We start from the raw sequence: 19,672 nt of genomic DNA on the forward strand, positions 1-19,672 counted from the left end.
CAAAGATCAACAAAACAAGTGTAGAATTTCTAGGATCTTGATCTTGCCTCCTGAATGGTGGCCCGTAAAGTGAAGATGTTTTCTATTGTGAGCCTTCAACTCATTTTGGCAACCGAAACTTTTCATTCCTTAGCACTGATGTGTGATGGCTAGTCTTGGCATCAACCATACGAGTCATCTCCTCCCACATCTTACTAAGTTGGATCCCCATTTGTATGTGCATTTCAGTTTTCCATTTGTCCACCAATGAGGCACACATATCTTGCTTGAATGCATCAATGTCCATCTCTTCGTTGCCCCTACACTTCTTTTGCAAATTTTCAATGTCCACATCCTGCATTTTAGAGACTTCATTGTATTTATTAATGATTTACTATGCTAGTCACTTATCTTCTAGGCACTGGCCCAAATGGCAATGTACTTTCTTTTTCTCCTCTTGCCTTTCTGTCCGATGAGCTATCCATGCTAGACATATAACTCTGCATTTCCCCTTGAATAGGGTGCTAGATGTGGACCTTTGTAACTGATAGTCCCCTCTTTTTCAACAATGCATGCTTCTTTGATATCCTAGGTGCATACCTCTGTTTTGCAGTCCAAGGTCCCTATATTCTGAGTTGAATTGTTTTGCCGCCTTTTCTTGAATTCAAATTTTTGAAATCCGCCTTGGCCTATCTTGTGCTCTTTTGTTGAAGTTGTGTTGTTGTTTGCCTTTGATTACAAGTCCTTTAATCGCTAACTTGCTGCGTGCTGAAATCAAGGAGTCGAGGGGGCTTTTGGAGCCCCTTGCCGATTCGTGCTGACTGGTATTGATCAGTGCAACAACCCAAGGCTAGTAGTAGAGACAATGATGCAATGGTATATATAACATTTTTCCCGAGTAAAGACTTCAACAAGATTTGATTAGAAAACTCACTAAAAAGCTTTCACATTGCTTTCAATTACAACCAATTGTAAATAAAACCAATTGCTTTCATATATATATATATATATATATATATATATATAGAGAGAGAGAGAGAGAGAGAGAGATGTATACAATGCAAAAAAAAAAATACCTTTTTCCCAACAAAAGCAATACTAAAGCTTAACCAAGATTATCCAATTTGAAAATTCCCTTTTAAATTTTCAAATATTGATATTTATAAATAAAAACTATAATTTTAAGGCAACTTAGGATCCCAACTTTGAGACCTAACGAAGGCAAGTCACTAACCCATCGTAGACAAGTCATGCTACTCATATGTAACAAGGGGGCATTCTAATCATTTGAAGTTGTGTGTGCCACTCCTTGTTCGTTAGAATATTGAATGGATGTCATGCATGATTTGCAACAATAAGGACAATTATTAACGTGATGGAGCCCCTTTTCATTTGTTTACAAGGCTGAAGGAGTTGCAAACACTATTGTGTTGCCTTGCATGGGAGGCTTTTCGCCTAGAGTGACACCTGCCACCTAGAACCCTTTACCCTAATTCTTAATAGTGCTTATAATGCGCTTTCTTGGAGCATGTAAATCTCTATTTGGGAGGTGGAGCTCCCAAGACGAGACAACTATTTGGGACCAACTGGTTTTGTTTCCTTGGTCTCTGTAGTCTAGTTGTCTCGTCTGCAAACCTCATCTTTTCAGAGACACCTGAGGTTCTGGATACTCCGAAAGGGGAAGCCAATCATGGATAATAGCGCAATTAACCAATATCTTGAAACATCAATATTCTGTGGTCATCTTGGACAAAGTCAACAGTTTATTAAAAACCCCATCAATGCATTGCAAAGATGGTATGAATGCATCCATACAGCTTCTCTCTAGAGGTCTCACCTCTAAAAATCAAACCATGGGCCAATTAATGTCTCGGGCAACTGGGAAAAAGCTCATTCGCCTTCACATTGCAAGTTTTAACATTGGTATAAACACAGCCATAACCAATAGGCTTTTTCCTCTCAGAGCTGTCAGACATCATTACAAAGCCTAGAATGGCTTTTATGGCCTACTGAGCATAGAATCATGATCATGATAAATTCTTCCAGACAGAATCTGAAATAGCTTAGATTTCAAAAGCAGCAATCTAGTACATCTGCACCAGCAACATGTTTTGCAATCTTGGCAATGTCGTGAAAACGTCTGGAATTCACATCCCATATCAAAATCAGCAGCTCAGCAGAGCACAGAATGTAGATGAGGATCACCTTCTGGATGTACAGGTACAAGCAAAGGAGTATCACATTTCCGAAATCCACGAGACAAAAAGTAGTCTTGTGCAACACAAACGGTAACAAAGTAAGCTGAAACCAAAAACTTGCTGATAGAAGGAAATGTTAGTAAAGGCATCTCGAGCTTACAATCAAAACCAAAACTGCATTCTTCAAGGAAAGATAAGAGCTCCAAAGCATACCTGACAAGACTATGTATCATTTGCAGACAGTAGAACCGTGATTTATCTTAGGTAAGCAAACAGCATGATGTCAAGTATCCGAAGATCCACTGGCTAAAACATCATGAGTCCGTTGACGAAGCTCTCTGACAGCCTGCAGGCTCCAAGGTACCCAGGAGAAGCTGAAATTTTATTTTTTTACCCCAAAAAATTTACTATTGAAAACAAACTAAGAGTTTCTCACCAGTTCAGAGGTTTTGGCCCATCTACTAACGTCATCTGCAGCAGTCTTCAAATGAGAAAAATGGGCCAAATTAAGGTTTGATGAATATACAGAATTTTCTGAGGCTTCTGCAACCCACAAGCAATTTTTCTGGTCCCGACGTTGTTTCAAAAGATTGCAATAGCCAACCTTCAGAAAAGGAATCAACTCCAATGAGGAAAATTTCAATTTCAGTTTAAGGAAAGAATCCAGTGCATGAAGCAACTCACATCTATGAAGAGCAATAAAATAACTTACAATGCAACCTTCAAGGGACATCTCTACAGGCAAAAATGCATCACTGGAAGTGGACACATCAATCACAAGAAGCGAAGTGATCTCTGGAGAATCACCACAGTGACCCTTTTCTATGGAACCATCTGAGGCAAACAACCATTGTCTTTTCTGCAAACCACATGGGTATGGCTCTCCCACATGCACTACCAAGACTGCCACATCAAACTCGCTGCCACAGGCATGAAACAAATCAAAACATTGTCAAAAATTTGCTGCAGGCAACTCACATAGCAAAAAGGTTTAAACTCTAGTCTGAATGCAAGAATGATACAAGAAGCAAGTTCCAATAAAACAAAGCACTGACCAACCTGCAGAACGGAATCATCCCTAAGCATGAGATTTCCAGTGCCTGACGAGGAGAGAAAGAAGAGAATCTGGACATTTGACAAATTAATTAGATCAGCACAGAACAGCCTTAATAAATCAAGAGCCTCCCACATACAATCTGAACGATCAAATCTCTCAGACAAATGACTATACAAAGATACAAACACTCTTTCTACAAATGTTTTACATTGCTTGAGGCAACAGCCGCCATCTTGTGGACCTTGTGGCACGAAGTTGAAGTGCATCTCTATTTCTGCTCTGATTGCTCTTCACTAACACAGGGATAAGATCGGAAACAGAATAGACAGCACCTTCCTGTAAACCGTGGATCTGCATGCAGATATAGAAAATCAGGTGACCTGTTGAAACAGGTTTAGGTAAGATTCATACACGTATATTCCTATATATGCGCAGATTTGTACATATACATATATGAATGTATATACATAAAAATATGTATGTGTATGTAAAAATTTAAATACATGCATGTCTATGCGCACATATGTATGTGTATGTATGTAGTGGCATGCACACACAGGAGCGCACATGCACATGCACTCTCTCTCTCTCTCTCTCTCTCTCTCTCTTTCTCTCTCTCTCTCGCGCACATGCACATGCACTCTCTCTCTCTCTCTCTCTCTCTCTCTCTCTCTCTTTGTGAAATCACACACACACACTTTTTAAGTGAAAACTTTGAATGCTTTATATTACAAGATAGCTATCCCAGAAAAAAACTGGTAAGCCGAAAGATTACATCGATAGAATCTCCATGTAGGATGAATATACATCCCCCCCCTCCCCAACACACACACACACACACACACACACACACACACACACATAAGACATTTGTACATGTTTATGTATATATACGTATATGTATGCAAAAGTAGATTTACATATACATATTCATGTGTACAAGCAACTATGTACACACACACACACACATTTCTGGTAAAAGGCAGTATCTCATTGAAAAATGGACGCTCCAGTAAAGGAGCAGCTACTACTCCAAAACTAAAAACAGTGCAATAACACTTCTAACTGTCTTGCAGGGAGCGGTGCAAGGAGCAACGGAAAAAACGATAAACATCCACAGAGGACTGCCTGTACAACTGAGTGTTATCGGAAAGATATAAAGAACATAGAGCCCAGTAACGACACAAACTGAAGAACTCAGCATAGTCCGGTGTAGAAGCAATGACAATGACATCATAGTCACAATGAAACGCTTTTCACTAAAACTGAAACGTTTCGAAACGTTTCAGGGTCATGCTTCGAAATGTGAAGTCTCAAGTTCAATGAAACGCGGGTAGGATACACTATGAATCTAGAAAACTTCGCACTGTACTTTTGGAGACCAAAATTCTCCATCCAACGACGCCTGTGCAAAGCCCTGCTTTAGTGATCACCCACAACCTGCAAAGCGTATCCTAGTAGCCTGAATTAGTCCGGCCGCAATCCCCTTCGCATAACTATCAACCATGCAAAGTCTTCAATCAAGCATATGCAACCAAGCGTAGCTTGCAGTTGCACCGCCAGCAACGCTCCTTGAAGCTTCAGTTCATCCGCCGCCAGAGAGCTTACAAAGGGTTTAAGGCGTCGCCTACCTAGCCGTAGCCTACGCCGACAGCTTAAACATTCGGCAAGGAGTACTCCAACTGCATGCAACATAGCTTCATCGACCGATAGTAAAGCTGCGACATCAACAACAAGGGTCCCCAACCAATTACAAGAAGAATATGTATTTACTGCTAATTCATTATTTCTATGGTAGTCTCGATATGTCCACGCCAATCTACGACTGCGACGACAAATTAAGATCCACAAGAGGTGGATCCTAATACGATACGTATGCACATCCCTTAGGATGATATTCTTCATCCTGTGCATGAGGATGATGATGCCTATGCGTTCTTTGCTGAGGAGCGGGCATTGTTGGCACGTGCTACATGATCTCAGCCACGTAGACGATCAAGAGAGCTCATCGTTATCAAATGCAAGCCCTTCCTCAGATTCTGATGGTAGTGATGATGATGTTAATGGGAAGGAGCAGGAGAAAGGACCCGGGGCCAAGGGAAAGATTCCCACGCAGTTTTAGATCTTGCTGATCAAAAATTAAATTTCAATTTCAATCACTATCATACGTGAGTCATTGAGTACTCATTGCTTAGTTGCTTAACGACTCCCAATGTTCAGACTTTTGAATCTTGATGCTTCAAACTTGCTACTTAATTTCAGATTTCAGTGGAGTTTGAATTTAAAGCTTAAGGCATAGCATTCAAAACGTTTCACGTTTTAAGTACTGAAGTGTTTCATTGAACTATGAGAGGCATATATCCCAAACAAACAAAACCGCCTGCCAAAAGAGATGCCTAGAAAGCGAGCATGAGATAAGTCCCAATCTGCGAAGAAAATCACGGGCAGCTGGGCAAGTCTAGAGTAGATGTGGAACCATCTCCCTTGGATGTGAATAAGCTGGGAAAGCCGAGGAATTAACCACGGGTAATGCGCCCACCAAACGACGCCATAAGAAAAGCCTTTGAGCAACAGCTGCTTATGCGAGAAGGAGTTTGGGACGTGATTGAAGATGATAAACTCAATGCTTCATCCTCGATCTCAAGGTATGGAAGCAGCATAATGCTAAAGCCATTGCTCTTATTGGTCTTTGCCTAGCAGATACACTTATCCACCACATGGACTTCAAGACAACAGCCAAGAAAAATATGGGATCGCCTCGAGAGTCTTTCTGGTAATAAGATCACTAATTCAAAAGTTTTTTTGAAACTCAATTTCTACAAATTCAAAATGGAAGATAGTGATACGCTAAGTGATCACTTGGCAAAAATGCAATGTCTTGTCCATCAACTCTCAAGTTTGAAATGTGCACCGGATGATGAGGACAAGGTGGTTGTTCTTGTGAAGAGTATGGAAGAGGTATCCTTGTTTGAAGAACAAACCCTTGAAGTACTAAGGCTTGCCACTACCACATTTGATTCCACTACCACATTTGATGATATGGTAAGGAATCCCTTGTAACCCATCATACTAATCAGGCACTTGCCTCCACAAATAAATGGAAGACCAATAAAAATGTTATTTGCAGGTTTTGTAAACGGAAAGGTCACATTGAAGCAGATTGCTTCAAGAAAAAGGCAAAAGGGCAAGATGATCATCATGCCAACTTGGTCGCAGAAGACCAAGTACCAAAAGAGGCACCTGGAGAGATCCAAGCGCTTACAGCTCAAGTCTCAAGCTTCTCCATTAAGGAGGAGGAGAATGTTTGGGTCTTTTAGGCCCCCTTCTATCTCTGTGTTCCTATTGAGTCAATAAAGGTCCTCTGCCTTGAATAGTCCCTCTAAAATGATGTATGCACTTGTGGCTTTTGAGTCGATAAGGGTACTCTGCCCTGGGTAGTCCTCCAAAAAATGATTGTATTGGGTGTGTACTCTTATGGCTATGCAAGACTCCTATCCACTTCAGAGTAAGGGGGGGTGACGAGTGTGTTAGAAATGACCCAAGAGAGGGTATGCACAGTGGAAGACGAACAAAATTGCCCAGGAGCTCACACAGTGTGGTGTGGGGTGTAGAATCACAAACTTCTTATACTTATGTGCATAGAATAGATGTGCAGACTCATCAATAGACAATGAACCAACCAGATAGAGAAACCACCAAAATAATACATTTCCGTCCAAAGCTATGGACACAATACAAAAGAGATAGATCCAGAGTCCCACCAATGGTGTGGTCCTATGATCTTACCACAAGGTCCTCCTCCTATCTGCCGATTATCTCTAGACTCGAGTCCGTGTGCCCCACCTCGAGCGTAAGTAGACTTTCCATCTAGATCTCAGCTTCTTGCTGCCCTAGAAGAGAGCCAAAAACCCCAGCCCTCTGTGAGCTCAATCTGCAGCTCTTCTTGTTCTCCTCTACCTCATGTTTGTAGGCCTGAGGGAGTGTATGATGCTGCTCCTGCTGCTCTCAAGTGTGCTAGCTGTTGGATGATGAAATGAGGCATGGGGCTCTCCTTTTATAGCCCCCAAGGGCTGCTGAATAGAACCGACCAGTCTTGCCAACCAGACTGGTCTGTAAAACCCAACTAGGTTGGCTAGTCCAACCAGCCCTATAAAAGGAATTTTGCCAGGCCCTTTTTGGGCTGTTGCTTCTGCCATTGTAGGAGCCTCTTGCAGGCCTTTTTGCCTGCCCTCTGCCCCAGCCTTTTGCAGCCCTCTGCAGGCTCTCTCTGGCCCGCCATGCTGTGCCATATCCAGGGCCTGCTGTAGGTTGCTTTTCTTCCCACGAGCCCCACCACCTGGCTTGCCACACAAGCGCCTATCTTCTGGTAATACCCTGCCATCTGGTGCTGCTCCAAATATGCTTTTGCCAGGCTGAGCAGCCATAGCTGACTTTCCATCCATAAGCTCCATTTGTTGCACCCCTCCCATGGCTCCTCCAAGTACCTCTCTTTTCTTCATTCTTTGATTCCTGCCAACGTGGCAGACATTACCCTGCCCATGTGTCAATCTCTCAAGACCCAGGTTCACCACCCTGCCCATGTGTCAGTCTCTCAAGACCCACGTTCACCCCCCCCCCTCCCACAATGCTCTCCTCATATGGGGGCTTACAGATGGGGAGGCGACCTTTCCAACACAGTGATGGGCCTCATTGCCTGTTGAAGCTGACTGAGAAGTCACTATCACACGTGAGGTGTTGGATAGTTGGACTTGCTATTTGCAGTATTGCGGTGGAGGGGGGATTGATTTACTCCTTGTGCATTGGGTCTCAACGCTCTTTGCTCTGAGGGGGAATGTTGGAGAAATCATAGTCAAAGAGTGTGTTCTAATATGGACTAGAAACTAGTTTTATAAGTCATTGTGTGAGAGAGGGGGATCGCTTTACTCCTTGCGTGTTGGGTCTCACAGTCTTTGCTCTAAGGGGGGATGTTGGAGAAACCATAGTCAAAGAGTGTGTTATAGTGTGTATTAGAAACTAGTTTTATGAGTCTATGTAAGAGAGTGCCATGTGGCATATTGGGAGTTATCTCATATACATATGGTACTTAAGTGTGTGTGTCCCTCTATATGAGTGTTGTACTTTCACTTATCACATCAATCAACTCAGTCGAGCTTTTGGTCATGTAGGTGATTTCATTTTGGTTCTTGCCTTTCCTTCATTTCATTTTGATTCTTGCCTTTCCTTCCATTTCATTTCATTTCCAGTTCAAGTTATGCTTCGTTCCTTCTAGCTCCCTACTCCTGACCTATGGAAAAGAAAGTGTGAGACCCTGACCATCCACCACATCAGCCATCATGGAGATACCTAAAAGATGCAGAAAAATAAGTGTTTCTAGGTTGAAGATGAGCTAACGACGGAACAAACACATGGCTTCAATGAATGCATTGTAAGCGCAAGGTATTTCAAGGATCCAAAGGATGGCCTGACCAATAAAGATGTGCTAGAAGGTATTGCCAATCATGGAGCACGTAAGTAGCTAAGGCACACCCAGGAATACGACCATGTAGAAGCTCGAAAATAACATCTGATATAGCAAGAATCCAATGGCCAAAGATATCAAAACGAAGTGAGGCAATCAGACACGAGAGTGTCATGACAAGAGAAATGATTATTTAGCTAATTAATAGTCATTAGAACCTTATTATTGTTAGGCACCAATTTGATGGTGCGGTTATATGTTTGTATGTATGATCGATCAAGCGGTGTAAATAGTATCACCAAAACTATGGTGTCTAGGTCCTAGGGGCAATAGAAAAGGGAAAGGGTACATTAGAGTGCTTTGAATCATAGGTGCAGGGGTCATAGGATAAGGGTAGCTGTAAATGGAAAGATGGAACTTGAGTGATCTTAAGGGGCATTAATGAAAGGGTATCACCCTTTCATTGTCAATCTCACGTAGCATTCTCTCTACAACATTACATTCATCCGCCATCTCTCTTCCACCTTGCATGTAGGTCAAAATAGAAACAAGTACTCTCATGAGGGTGCTCTTCCTCATTGGAGTGCCAATTGGCATTCAAATTCTGCATGCATTGCACACATTTGCATTCTCGAAAAGGTAAGCAAAAGCATTGCCTTTCTAGCTATCACATGAGTTTGAATGTTTAAGATATTCAAGCCTCCATGCATGTTGGACGAACAAACGTAATTATAATTGGAATCTAAAGCGTCTTACACACAGTTTCAGTGTGCCAAAGGCATTCCATAGCCTTGGATATAAATTTCTCAATATCTCAAAAAGACCGAGGGATAAGTGGCAAGTGAAACTGCCATGATAATGAGCTTCACTCCGAAGACAAACATATATAGCCATGTAGATAGCATCCAATAGTCTACCTTGTGAAAAGCTTTTGTGGCATTTAATGCCTTTTCTGCAGTAACGAGATATGCCAATAATGGGGTAGCTCAAATCGCGCACAATCTGATCAAAGGAGGGCAACACAAGTCCAAGCCATAAAATGCCGTGCCATCACACTCCTGAAAGGTAAGAGCTTAGACTATGCAAAATTCACTTTCAACCCAACTGCAACACTAAATAAATCAAGGGCTTGCATAAAATGTGGAATGTCTAATTCAAAGTTCTTGAGAAAAAAGAAGAAATTATCTACATAGGCCCGATTGACATAAGGACCACCTCTTGAAAATCAATACCATGCAAACACTGATGTGAAACTAAGTCATCTATATGCATCAGAAGTGGATGAGTAGCAACAGCGAAAAGCAAAGCACTGATAGGACAACTATAACAAACTGAGCGTCCTAATGACCATGGAGAGGGGAGAGCATCATATTAAAGGCAAGATGTCGAGCCACCCTCATAAAGCCAATAAACTACTTTTTTTCAATTTAGGTCCGAAACCCAACCGTTGCATGACATCAAAGGCTTTTATAATATCTATCTGCATCATCAAAACCTTGTGATGCATATATTTGGCATATTCAATACCAACATAGACATTTACAATGCTATCCATGATCTGTTTGCGAGGCACGAAACCATATTGTGCATGGTACATTAGAAATGAGCTTACATACCACAAGCATCAAAAGTGATTGGCCACCAATCCAACAAATACTTGCACAAAGACTTCTTGGAAATCAAACCCATCAAGGCCTTTTTCCCAAAAGAAGGCAAAGAACTAGAGAGCCAAGCGTCATTAACAGAACATGGCTCCGTTCATCCCAGAATTCAACAAAAAACTCCACAGTGAGGCCATCCCAACCCGAGGATTTGGAGCGTCACAATCTAGATAATGCACCTTCCAACTCATGATCTGTAAATCGCAACTCCACTAAATTTGTCTCATCCTGAAAGAGAATTGGATGGACATGCTAAACAAAAGCATCATGGCATCAAGCTCAACAAGTAAAAAGAAAGGAGGTGCAACACACAAAACATCATAATTATGCTAGACCACATCATCTGGTTGTTGCTTATTACTCACCTACGAGCCGTCTGGGTGCAATACGCGATGCAAGGAATGGAGGTAAGTAAGCTTTTGAAAAAAGCCTTCGAGAAGCAGCCAATATCTTGCATAGCTTTCTGACAAGAGCGAGCTATCATTTCCTTAATTTTTATGTGTCGAGCAATGGATGGCAACTTGAAAATCAGACTGCTCCTTGCAAGATAATTCATGTTGTTGGGCAACAATAGTAAAATTCTGAATTTGATCCTTTCATCGGACACTTTTCGACATAAACAAGTGAGTACAAGTACTCGTGAGCACGGGCTTCAATTGGTTCTGCCAAAGGAAAACAATTGTCAAGATGAATGAAAGATTAATTTGCAACACCTGTGATGGAAGCCCGTGTATAGGAAAGTTCGAATGATTTGCAAACTCAAAGAGAGAGAGAGAGAGAGAGAGAGTTCTTAAAAAAAGAAAGTGTCTGAGTTGTGTGAGTGAGTGTGTAAGTGAGAGAAAGAACCAAAATAGAAGGGGGCCACGTGGCGAAAAATGGTGTGGGACACTTTTTTAAGAAAAGTGTAACGATAGCACTGCCTGGAAGGCAGTGCTAATAACCCAAATAGCATTTGTCAAATTCTTTGATCAAAGTCTGCATACCTAGAAAAAAATAATCCCATGCCTAGTTCACAGTTACTCAAGTATGACTGCTAATGAGTCCCCTAACATAATTCAAAAGGGATCGTGCTACAAATAGGAATTGTTAACCATTTCAAAGAACGGCACATCATGCACTAGAAGACCCTGGTGCAAAGTCATGAAAACCAAAAAGTGATCTGATAGATGCAATGTTTCATCCAAAGCCATGTCACAAATCATCAAATTGCCCTACATGGAGCATGTATAATCGATCTAATCGAGGTCAATACTAAGTGAATGCATTATAATAAAATGTGTACCCATCAATATCAGCCATAAGATATCGCCGCAAGTCACAAGCATGTAAAGTATCAGCCATATGAGACCGCGCTCTTGTTCTCTCCACAGCATATGAGAACAATGAGTGCTACTGTCAGTAGTGGCAAGGAAATTGTTAGTCACCACAAATAAAAGCATCCTCGCTCCAAGGATAGTCAACCCAATGATGCAACATTTCAGCACAGACAGCCGATGTATGTGGGGCATAAACTGAAGCAAATTCAAAAGTATCCCCATTTATTGTGCATCTAACAATAATGTAACAACCATGTGGGTCATGATATTTCAATTGGGGTTGCAAATCATGATAAATGAGCATGGCAAAACCTGAGAAGGAAGAATGGCCTAGCATAAAATATATGAAAACTTGAAAGAAACTTTCACAGCCCGTAAAGGACTACTGGTTATGTTCTTGCAAACATACAACGTGTAGCTTTTAAGAAATGATGTAATCCCAAAGTAGCCTCCATCTATTTATATAGGAAAAGAATTTGAACGGTATACACATATGTACAATCACACATATAAGGGCTGCAAACTTCAAGACTCAACCTCCATGGCTGCACCAAGATATGGTGAGCCAGCCTTGTTCCTTATTTGAAACAGGCGAAGGCGAGGCAAGATTATCTCGGAATCTAGCAACCATATATGACAAGTACAATGAATCTGAACGAACCACTATATACCAAAGCCTACCATCCCGAAACATCAGCCAAGGAGCCTCCTTGGATGTGGATCTCTTCTCCGTCCAACTTTTACTATTCATAGGTCTTGGCTTAAACGATTTCTTAGGCTTTTGCCAATCAAAAGAAAATGCTTCATCTCCAACTGCTATTTTATCCATTGATGTAGAAGGTATAAACATCAACTTAGCCTTACCCTTATCATTAACTTTAGTTCATTGCATGATAGTCGTTTTTGGCAAAGAGGATTTGTTAAGGGCTGTAGCTGCAAGGGGAGCTGAGAGCACTCTGATTATATATGCCTAAACTTACCACAAACACTTGCAAATTTGCCCCATTTCCATAAAACAAAGGCAAATTCTCCAACAACTATTGTTTGTATTGAGCACCAATAAAACTAACCTCATAAAATTTCCTAGCAGCCCTATAGCGACATGCAACATAGCATCCTTTCACAAGAGATTTCAGCCATTGTGTCACATCTACTACATCGGGCATTCTTCTCGAGAAAAACAAAACCACAACTTTTTGAACCAAGCTCTTAATAAGAGCATAAAGAACTTGACCCAAAACCGAGACATGGAATTCTTGTACTCGTTCCTCACATCGAGCATGATTAATGTCAAAGACCCTACGTGTTTGCACAAGCTGCAAATTGGGATTAAGGCAATGTTTTAGAGCATCTACATCCAACACCTGATGACGCTTGAGGTCACCCCTATGTAGTAAATTAAATCCGTTTGAGGCAAGAAGATAACCCGAAAAGAGTGCATAGAGGAGACAATAGAGAGAGTTGAAAAAGGTGTTATGGACAGAAGTAAAGTTGAGATACCAAGGTTTTGGAACAACACTAAGAGCTCTGAACAACAAGATTAGGGGAAAGCCAAAACATATGAAATAAAGGGGATTAGGAAACAAAATAACAGAAGCGAAATGAACAAAAACATGCCGTACTTAAAAAATAGACAGCTAAGAGACTGAAAAAGGAGGGAGTGAACAAATAGGCGAAAACAAAATCGCAAATTACAACATACGTCCAAGGCAACCTACACAATCCCAAAAAGACTCAACGGGAGCTCGCACAGCTCGCACGAGTTAATTATAGGAGATGGCACGACTATAAAGAGGACCCAACCAAGAGCCGAGGAAAAGTGAAAACCTTCAGACGCAGACCAAGGAGGAGAGGGCTATCCAACTGCACACAAGATGGGAAAGGGGAGCTCCATCAAGATGCTCTCTCACCTACCACACCCCCTCCTTACACACACAGACACATGCATGTGTATATTATATGCAAGCATGTAAATGCCCACACGCGCACAGATATTTAGCCGTGCGTGCGTGCGTACGTGCGTGAGTGTGTGTGTCTCAGAGAGTACAGATATTGATCCCATTCCTATTACTGTGAAGACTGTGCCAGAGTCTCTTTCTATTCAGGATACAGATGTTTCTTTCTCGCTGGAGTCTTTTCATCCTATGTTGCAACAGATTTTTGACCCTGTGATTCAAAAATTCGGACTTCCAGCTTATATTAAGAAGAATCATGAGGGCAAAAAACATGTGGTTTTTATTGATGGTGCAGTCTCTTCACTGCATCAATTTTTACAAAGCAACACTCTGAAACTGGAGGATGTTGTGTTTAATCCTCTTCCAGTTTGATCTTGTAACTTTTTACTCGGTTGCCTCATGACTTTTTCTTTGAGGCTTTACTTGTAAATTTTTTATTTGTACTTATTGGTGGGTTCCAGGGATGCCCTCTCAGTGCTTTACTGTATGCCATTGCTACTCATCCTATGCCCTCTCAGTGCTTTACTGTATGCCATTGCCACTCATCCTATGCTGCAATATATTGATCATCTTGTGGCTACAAGATCACTTCATGGCTTGGAATTGGATGCTACTCGCAGCATGGTTGCTCATGTTATGCTGATGATTCTTTCTTTACCCCGAAGAATACACCCCATGATCTTGGTGCTTTGATGCAAGCCCTCTCTGTTTATGGTTTGGCAACTGGTCTTTATGTTAATTTTCAAAAGTCTAAGCTGCTCCCTTTGCATTCCAAAGACTGGCATAGTCTATTATGGCCCGGGAATATCATTCCACCCACTCAGTTTGTTCGTCATCTTGGTTACCCTTTGGGGTGGGAACTCACTCGCCAACAACAAACTAATTAGGTTTTGGCTAAGCTTCGAAAAAAGCTTGAGTATCGAAAACTAGCAACCTGGCCTTTGCACGTTTGTCTTCGAATAGTGCAGTCCATCCTTGTGGCATATATTCAATTTTACTTGCCATTGATCATGTTCACTAAGGCAGATCTTACATCTTTCATATCTGTCTTTATGAAAATCTTCTAGCGATCTAAACATGGCAGAAAAAGTCTCAAGCTGCTTTCGATGCATCAAATTTGTTCTCCCACGATGCATGGTGGATTGAACATCATGGATATTCATGTGCATATTCTTGCCCACATGGGAAAAATCTTACTGCAATTTCTGCAAGGTGATCAACCTTGGGCTCTTATGATTAGGACTCTGGTCACTCATATCAGTATTTCAACGTTTGGTCATTGGCAACTCGATCAATGGGATTTCTTTTTTAGCTACAATGATGGCACTTTGCTTGACTGTCCTTTTGTCTCCCGCTTGCTTCTTGACTGGAAGCATGTTCTTTCTCATCTGGAATGGAATGGACGGCAATCTTTGCTTGGAAATTCTTTAAGAGCTGCATTCACTAGTCGAAAGTCTTTCAACCTCCCTTGGCTTTACAAGAACCTCGACGTTCCTACTTTGTTTCGTTTAAAGAAATCACCTCGGTTGCTGATGTTATAGATGATGCTGGTATTGTGCTCCCCTTTTCTCTAACAGCCACTACATATGGATTGAGCTCTCATTATCGTCCTTTGTGGCGACAAATTACTTCTATGCTTTCACCCTTTGTTCCAATTCCTCCTTTGGAACTCTAGGACCAGCTGAAAGATTGGACTTTGACTTCTCCAAGGTCCTCTTCTCGTCCTTTGAGGCTATCTCAGATTATTGTAACTGCATTGTATAAAATCCTTTTGCCTCAACCTTGGGTTTCAGAGAGAGATGATTCTGTTTGACGAATGCATCGCCCAACCAAGTGGTGGAGGAAAAGATTACAGCAACTTTGAGTCTATAAAGTACGGCTTCGGCAACAAGTTTTCTTTTTGCGAGTTCTTTTGGGAATGTTTCCATCTGGACAGCTATTAGCTCATCGACACATTGCTCCTGCACTTTGCCACAGATGTTTTTCTTCTTCGGAGACTGTGTCTCACTTGTTTTGGCATTGTCCGTGCTCTCGTGAGTTTTTTTATCTGCTTCGACAACGCTTGCAAGCGAGATTCCCATCTGTTCCGTTTGGAAAGTTCCTCTGGCTATTTGGGTTTCATCCATCCAAACCGGAATTTCATCTCTTCTTCATTTGGATTCGCTACTGGGCACTATGGACTTTATGGACATATAGAAATTGCAAAGTCTTTGGTGATCCTACTTTCTTTCTGTTTGGCTTTTTTAGGCGTTCTCTGCAGCAATCTTTCTTTGATTGCTTGCAGACCCGCTGCATAGATCATGAGGTCTCTTTGGCATATACTGAAATTTTCAGTTGATGTAATTGTAGCACCTTGTTTTGAGGTTGCTACTCATATAATATAATCAATCAAAGATTTCACCAAAAAAAAGTATGTGTGTGTGTGTGTGGCCTTGGAATGCATTATCGTCCACTTTGGCATAAGATTACTTTGATGCTCCAGCCTTTTCAACCGGTTCCTCCATTGCATCTACAGGATCGTCTTTGAGACTGGACACTTTCTTCTATGGGCTTGTCATACCGTCCTCTACAATTTGCACATATTACTGTCTCTTCCTTTTATAAAGTTCTACTTCCTCCACCATTTGTCTCACAAAAGGCAAATCAGCTTTGGCATATCGTCCTGTGAAATGGTGGCGGAAAAGTTTGAGACAGATTTGGCATTCTAAAATTCCTCTCCATCAATAGGTTTTCTTGTGGAGAGTTTTGTTGGGTGTTCTTCCTCATGGACAACCACGACGACATATTGCTTCCTCTATTTGTCGCAGATGTCTGGCCCCGAGAGAGACTGTGCCTCATCTCTTTTGGCATTGTCCTTTCTCTCGTGCTTTCTTGGACTTCCTTGGGCAAATTTTGAGAGCTCAATTTTCTCATATTGCTTTTGGCAAGTTCTTCTGGCTTTTTGGTGTACATCCACCCAGACAAGAGTTTGATTTCTTTTTTGTTTGGGTTCGGTACTCGGCACTCTGGACTCTCTCGAAGGATCGTAATCATAGAATCTTTGGTGATCCCGTTTTTTCCACTTTCTATTTCTTCAAACACTCTTTGCAACAATCACTTTTTGATTGCTTGCAATCTCGTGTCTTTGATCATGATGTATGTTTGTCCTATAGTGAGATTTTCTCTTGATGTATTATAGCTCTCCCTTTCTGGGATAGCTTCTTTGTAATATAATGACTCAAATTCCACACAAAAAAGTATGTGTGTGTGTTTGTGTGTTTAATCATGATGTATATTTGTCCTACAATGAGATTCTCTTGACGTATTAAAGCTCTCCCTTTCTAGGATAGCTTCTTTGTAATATAATGACTCCACACAAAAAAAATAAAGTGTGTTGGCACATCCCATTTTGGGATAGTTACTCTGTAATATAAAGCATCAAAATTTCACTCAAAAAATAAAGAGTGTGTGTGTAACTAATATAAGTGTATATGCATACAAATACATATATGTGTGTATGTGTATTTGTATGTGTATATGTGTATGTGTGTAAATAAGTTATTTGTTTATTCATTTATTTATTTATGTGTGTGCGTGTGCTCACGCGCGTGCGTGCATCCATAATCTACACATACACATATAGGCAAAGCAAACATCAGTTCCAACAATTGAATCCTCTCACCTGCTCCTCTGCTACTTGCCATATAGTCACAATTCCTTGTTGTGTGGGTATTGTTTGCTTCCCAAGTCCAAGAGGAGTACTATCGGTGGCCCTTGTATCAGGAGCTGCTTTCAGACCCATGACACTCACTTTCAAGAAAGATGTCACATGTCTGGTACTAAGATGGGCCTCCTCCAAAGCACTGAGGATGCGTTTTTCCATTAATGCCTGTTTAGCTGTCTGGATGGACCAATGCGTTCATTAAATTGTAAACTAGCAACATTATACAAATCAACCAGTCTGAATAATGAAAGAGTATATCTGGGAATCCAGAGGTACGTGTTTCAACTTTGTTTGAGCTTCTCTAGTAGTGAACCAGATAGTTTGCCCCTTATAATAAGTTGGTGAAATAACTACTAACCTCTCTTTTCAACTGATAATCAGCAAAAGCTGCATGCTGTGCAGCAGTCATGTCAGCCATCATCAACTCAGGCTCTGCAGCATTTTCAAGAATGCTGAACAGCCTTGCTCCTTCCTCCATATCTTTGTCTAAGTAGTGTGCAGGACTTTCATTTTCCATTCTGATGGCAGCCCCCTCTGCAACCTGCCTCCTTCTAGAGTGGCCACAGATGGTGTGTGTAAATTAAATGGGCAAAGTTGATAGATAATTGATAAGCAAGACTAGGGTTTTGCAGAAGGCACAGCAGTAACTTCAGAACATAACCTGTAAGTATGGCAGTTTTCTACAGATAAGTTGTTAAACCAAGATGCTACCTCTCAGTAAAATCATGCATAGCCCACTCCTCAGCTCTGGCAGATCTTGTAACTGATCCACAATCTGGAAGCCTGCTCCAAAATATAAAAATCATTGCTGAATAATGCAAGTGTTAAAAAGAATTTCTATCAGAGAGGAGATCTTGGTCCATTTTAAGCAGAACAAAGTTCTGAGCACACCTTTCACAGTAGAGAATAGGGTAAATCCGGTTGATGCCTATAATCGTTCTTGGAACAAGCCCACCATCATGTTTGATGCGATGGAATGCTAAGGGCATTGGCATACCCTTACCTGCAAGCACTTTGATTGTTTGAACATATAAATGGCTTTGATTAACAATTCATACAAAGATTGTTCTTCTACACACCTAATTGAATATGCATGTCATCCAGCTTTAAAGATGCAAGATGGACTGTATCATAAGGCAAGTCACAAAGTGGAGCAACAAGTTCAAAATTCAAAAGAGAAGCATGGCTCAACATTCAAACTAATACTTACAGAATCCTAGTCTATCAGCCCAGTGGGCTCTATAAGTGCCATTGATGTGCAATGCTAGCTTCATCACTTGAAATGCCTGACACAGCAGCCTTTAATTTAGTGCAAAAATCTTGAGACCAACACCATCTAGATAAAAGAAAAGGAGGAATCTTCCATCGATCTTATGAAGTGCCTACCTCTAAAGGAGGCATGGGGGTGGTACAGCCTATGAGTGTTGCACCGCAAACCTAATTTATTTAAATTGATCAGCTCCTTCATATAGAATCAGAAGCAGGTATAGCTTTGAATGTTTACAGTATAGCTGATTCCTTGCATACCCTTAGTTTCTGGCCAGTGAAAATCTTGCCACAAAACAATTGCCGGGCTAACGGTGAATCCAATTGTGCATTCAAAGAATACCTGACCAAGAAAAATTTGCATTTTGATTACAATTTCTTTCAATATAATTATGAACCAGATTTGAAATATAACAGCAAGCTACATACCATCCATCTGTAACTTCAATTTGTACTACTGCATCCTGGCTTGTAAAGCCCTGACCTTCAGTAACAGCCTCAGGATCAACAGCTATAATTTGGTCCGACTGTCTGCAATCCACAGTGCAGACTGCTGCAACACAAAGAACCATCATCCGACTCACTGTTGCATCGCCCTCAGTGATTCTCCTTAGTGCAGAACGGTACCCACAATTGATCTCCCTTTCATATCTGAAATGCACAATATGAGTTATAAGGCTTCATTATGAAAGCTATGAAGAATAGTGGATAGTGCACAAAACACATGATTACAACACAAAGAGGTGTATCATCTGACCTATATCTCAATTCATCAAAAACTGTCTGAAGAGTAAGAAACTTTCCAGCAGCTTGGTGGGGATAGCTTCGTTCAAGACAGGCCAGTTTCCAGACAATCCATCTGTAATGATTGCCAACCCACCTGAAAAAGTAGCAAATATAAAATAAGTGAAAGGTAATTGTAGCAGTCACTTTGAATAAAAATCTGCATGAGACAATCTGCCACAATTGAATTTAAACAGCAGCTTAAAGTGGCATATTATGGAGATGTAAATGGGCAGGTAATACTTCTCAACAAACTTTCCTGCTGATAATGCCCTTTCAATATTACCAATACAATA

The 19,672-nt window shown here is 41.1% G+C and overlaps 1 protein-coding gene across 1 annotated transcript in view; it reads right to left on the minus strand.

The window, feature by feature from the left end:
- Nucleotides 1-1,741: 1,741 nt before the first annotated feature.
- The window catches only part of LOC147896679 (protein BREAST CANCER SUSCEPTIBILITY 2 homolog B-like), a 38,211-nt gene continuing 20,280 nt past the window's right edge, over nt 1,742-19,672 (minus strand). The window contains exons 8-22 of the mRNA XM_087381358.1: nt 19,351-19,473; nt 19,023-19,244; nt 18,855-18,936; nt 18,714-18,764; nt 18,538-18,613; nt 18,219-18,330; nt 18,039-18,110; nt 17,686-17,878; nt 17,286-17,504; nt 3,443-3,585; nt 3,237-3,302; nt 2,890-3,097; nt 2,614-2,781; nt 2,391-2,523; nt 1,742-2,187 (exon numbers count right to left, since the gene is read on the minus strand). Coding sequence (XP_087237484.1) covers nt 2,461-2,523; nt 2,614-2,781; nt 2,890-3,097; nt 3,237-3,302; nt 3,443-3,585; nt 17,286-17,504; nt 17,686-17,878; nt 18,039-18,110; nt 18,219-18,330; nt 18,538-18,613; nt 18,714-18,764; nt 18,855-18,936; nt 19,023-19,244; nt 19,351-19,473 — 1,798 coding nt within the window. The 3' untranslated portion in view covers nt 1,742-2,187; nt 2,391-2,460. The remainder of the gene's footprint in view (nt 2,188-2,390; nt 2,524-2,613; nt 2,782-2,889; nt 3,098-3,236; nt 3,303-3,442; nt 3,586-17,285; nt 17,505-17,685; nt 17,879-18,038; nt 18,111-18,218; nt 18,331-18,537; nt 18,614-18,713; nt 18,765-18,854; nt 18,937-19,022; nt 19,245-19,350; nt 19,474-19,672) is intronic.

The sequence above is a fragment of the Dipteris shenzhenensis genome, chromosome 11, assembly GCF_047967505.1.
Source record: "Dipteris shenzhenensis isolate YYH24624 ecotype China chromosome 11, Dip_SZ_1.0, whole genome shotgun sequence".
NCBI classification, from domain to species: Eukaryota; Viridiplantae; Streptophyta; class Polypodiopsida; order Gleicheniales; family Dipteridaceae; genus Dipteris; species Dipteris shenzhenensis.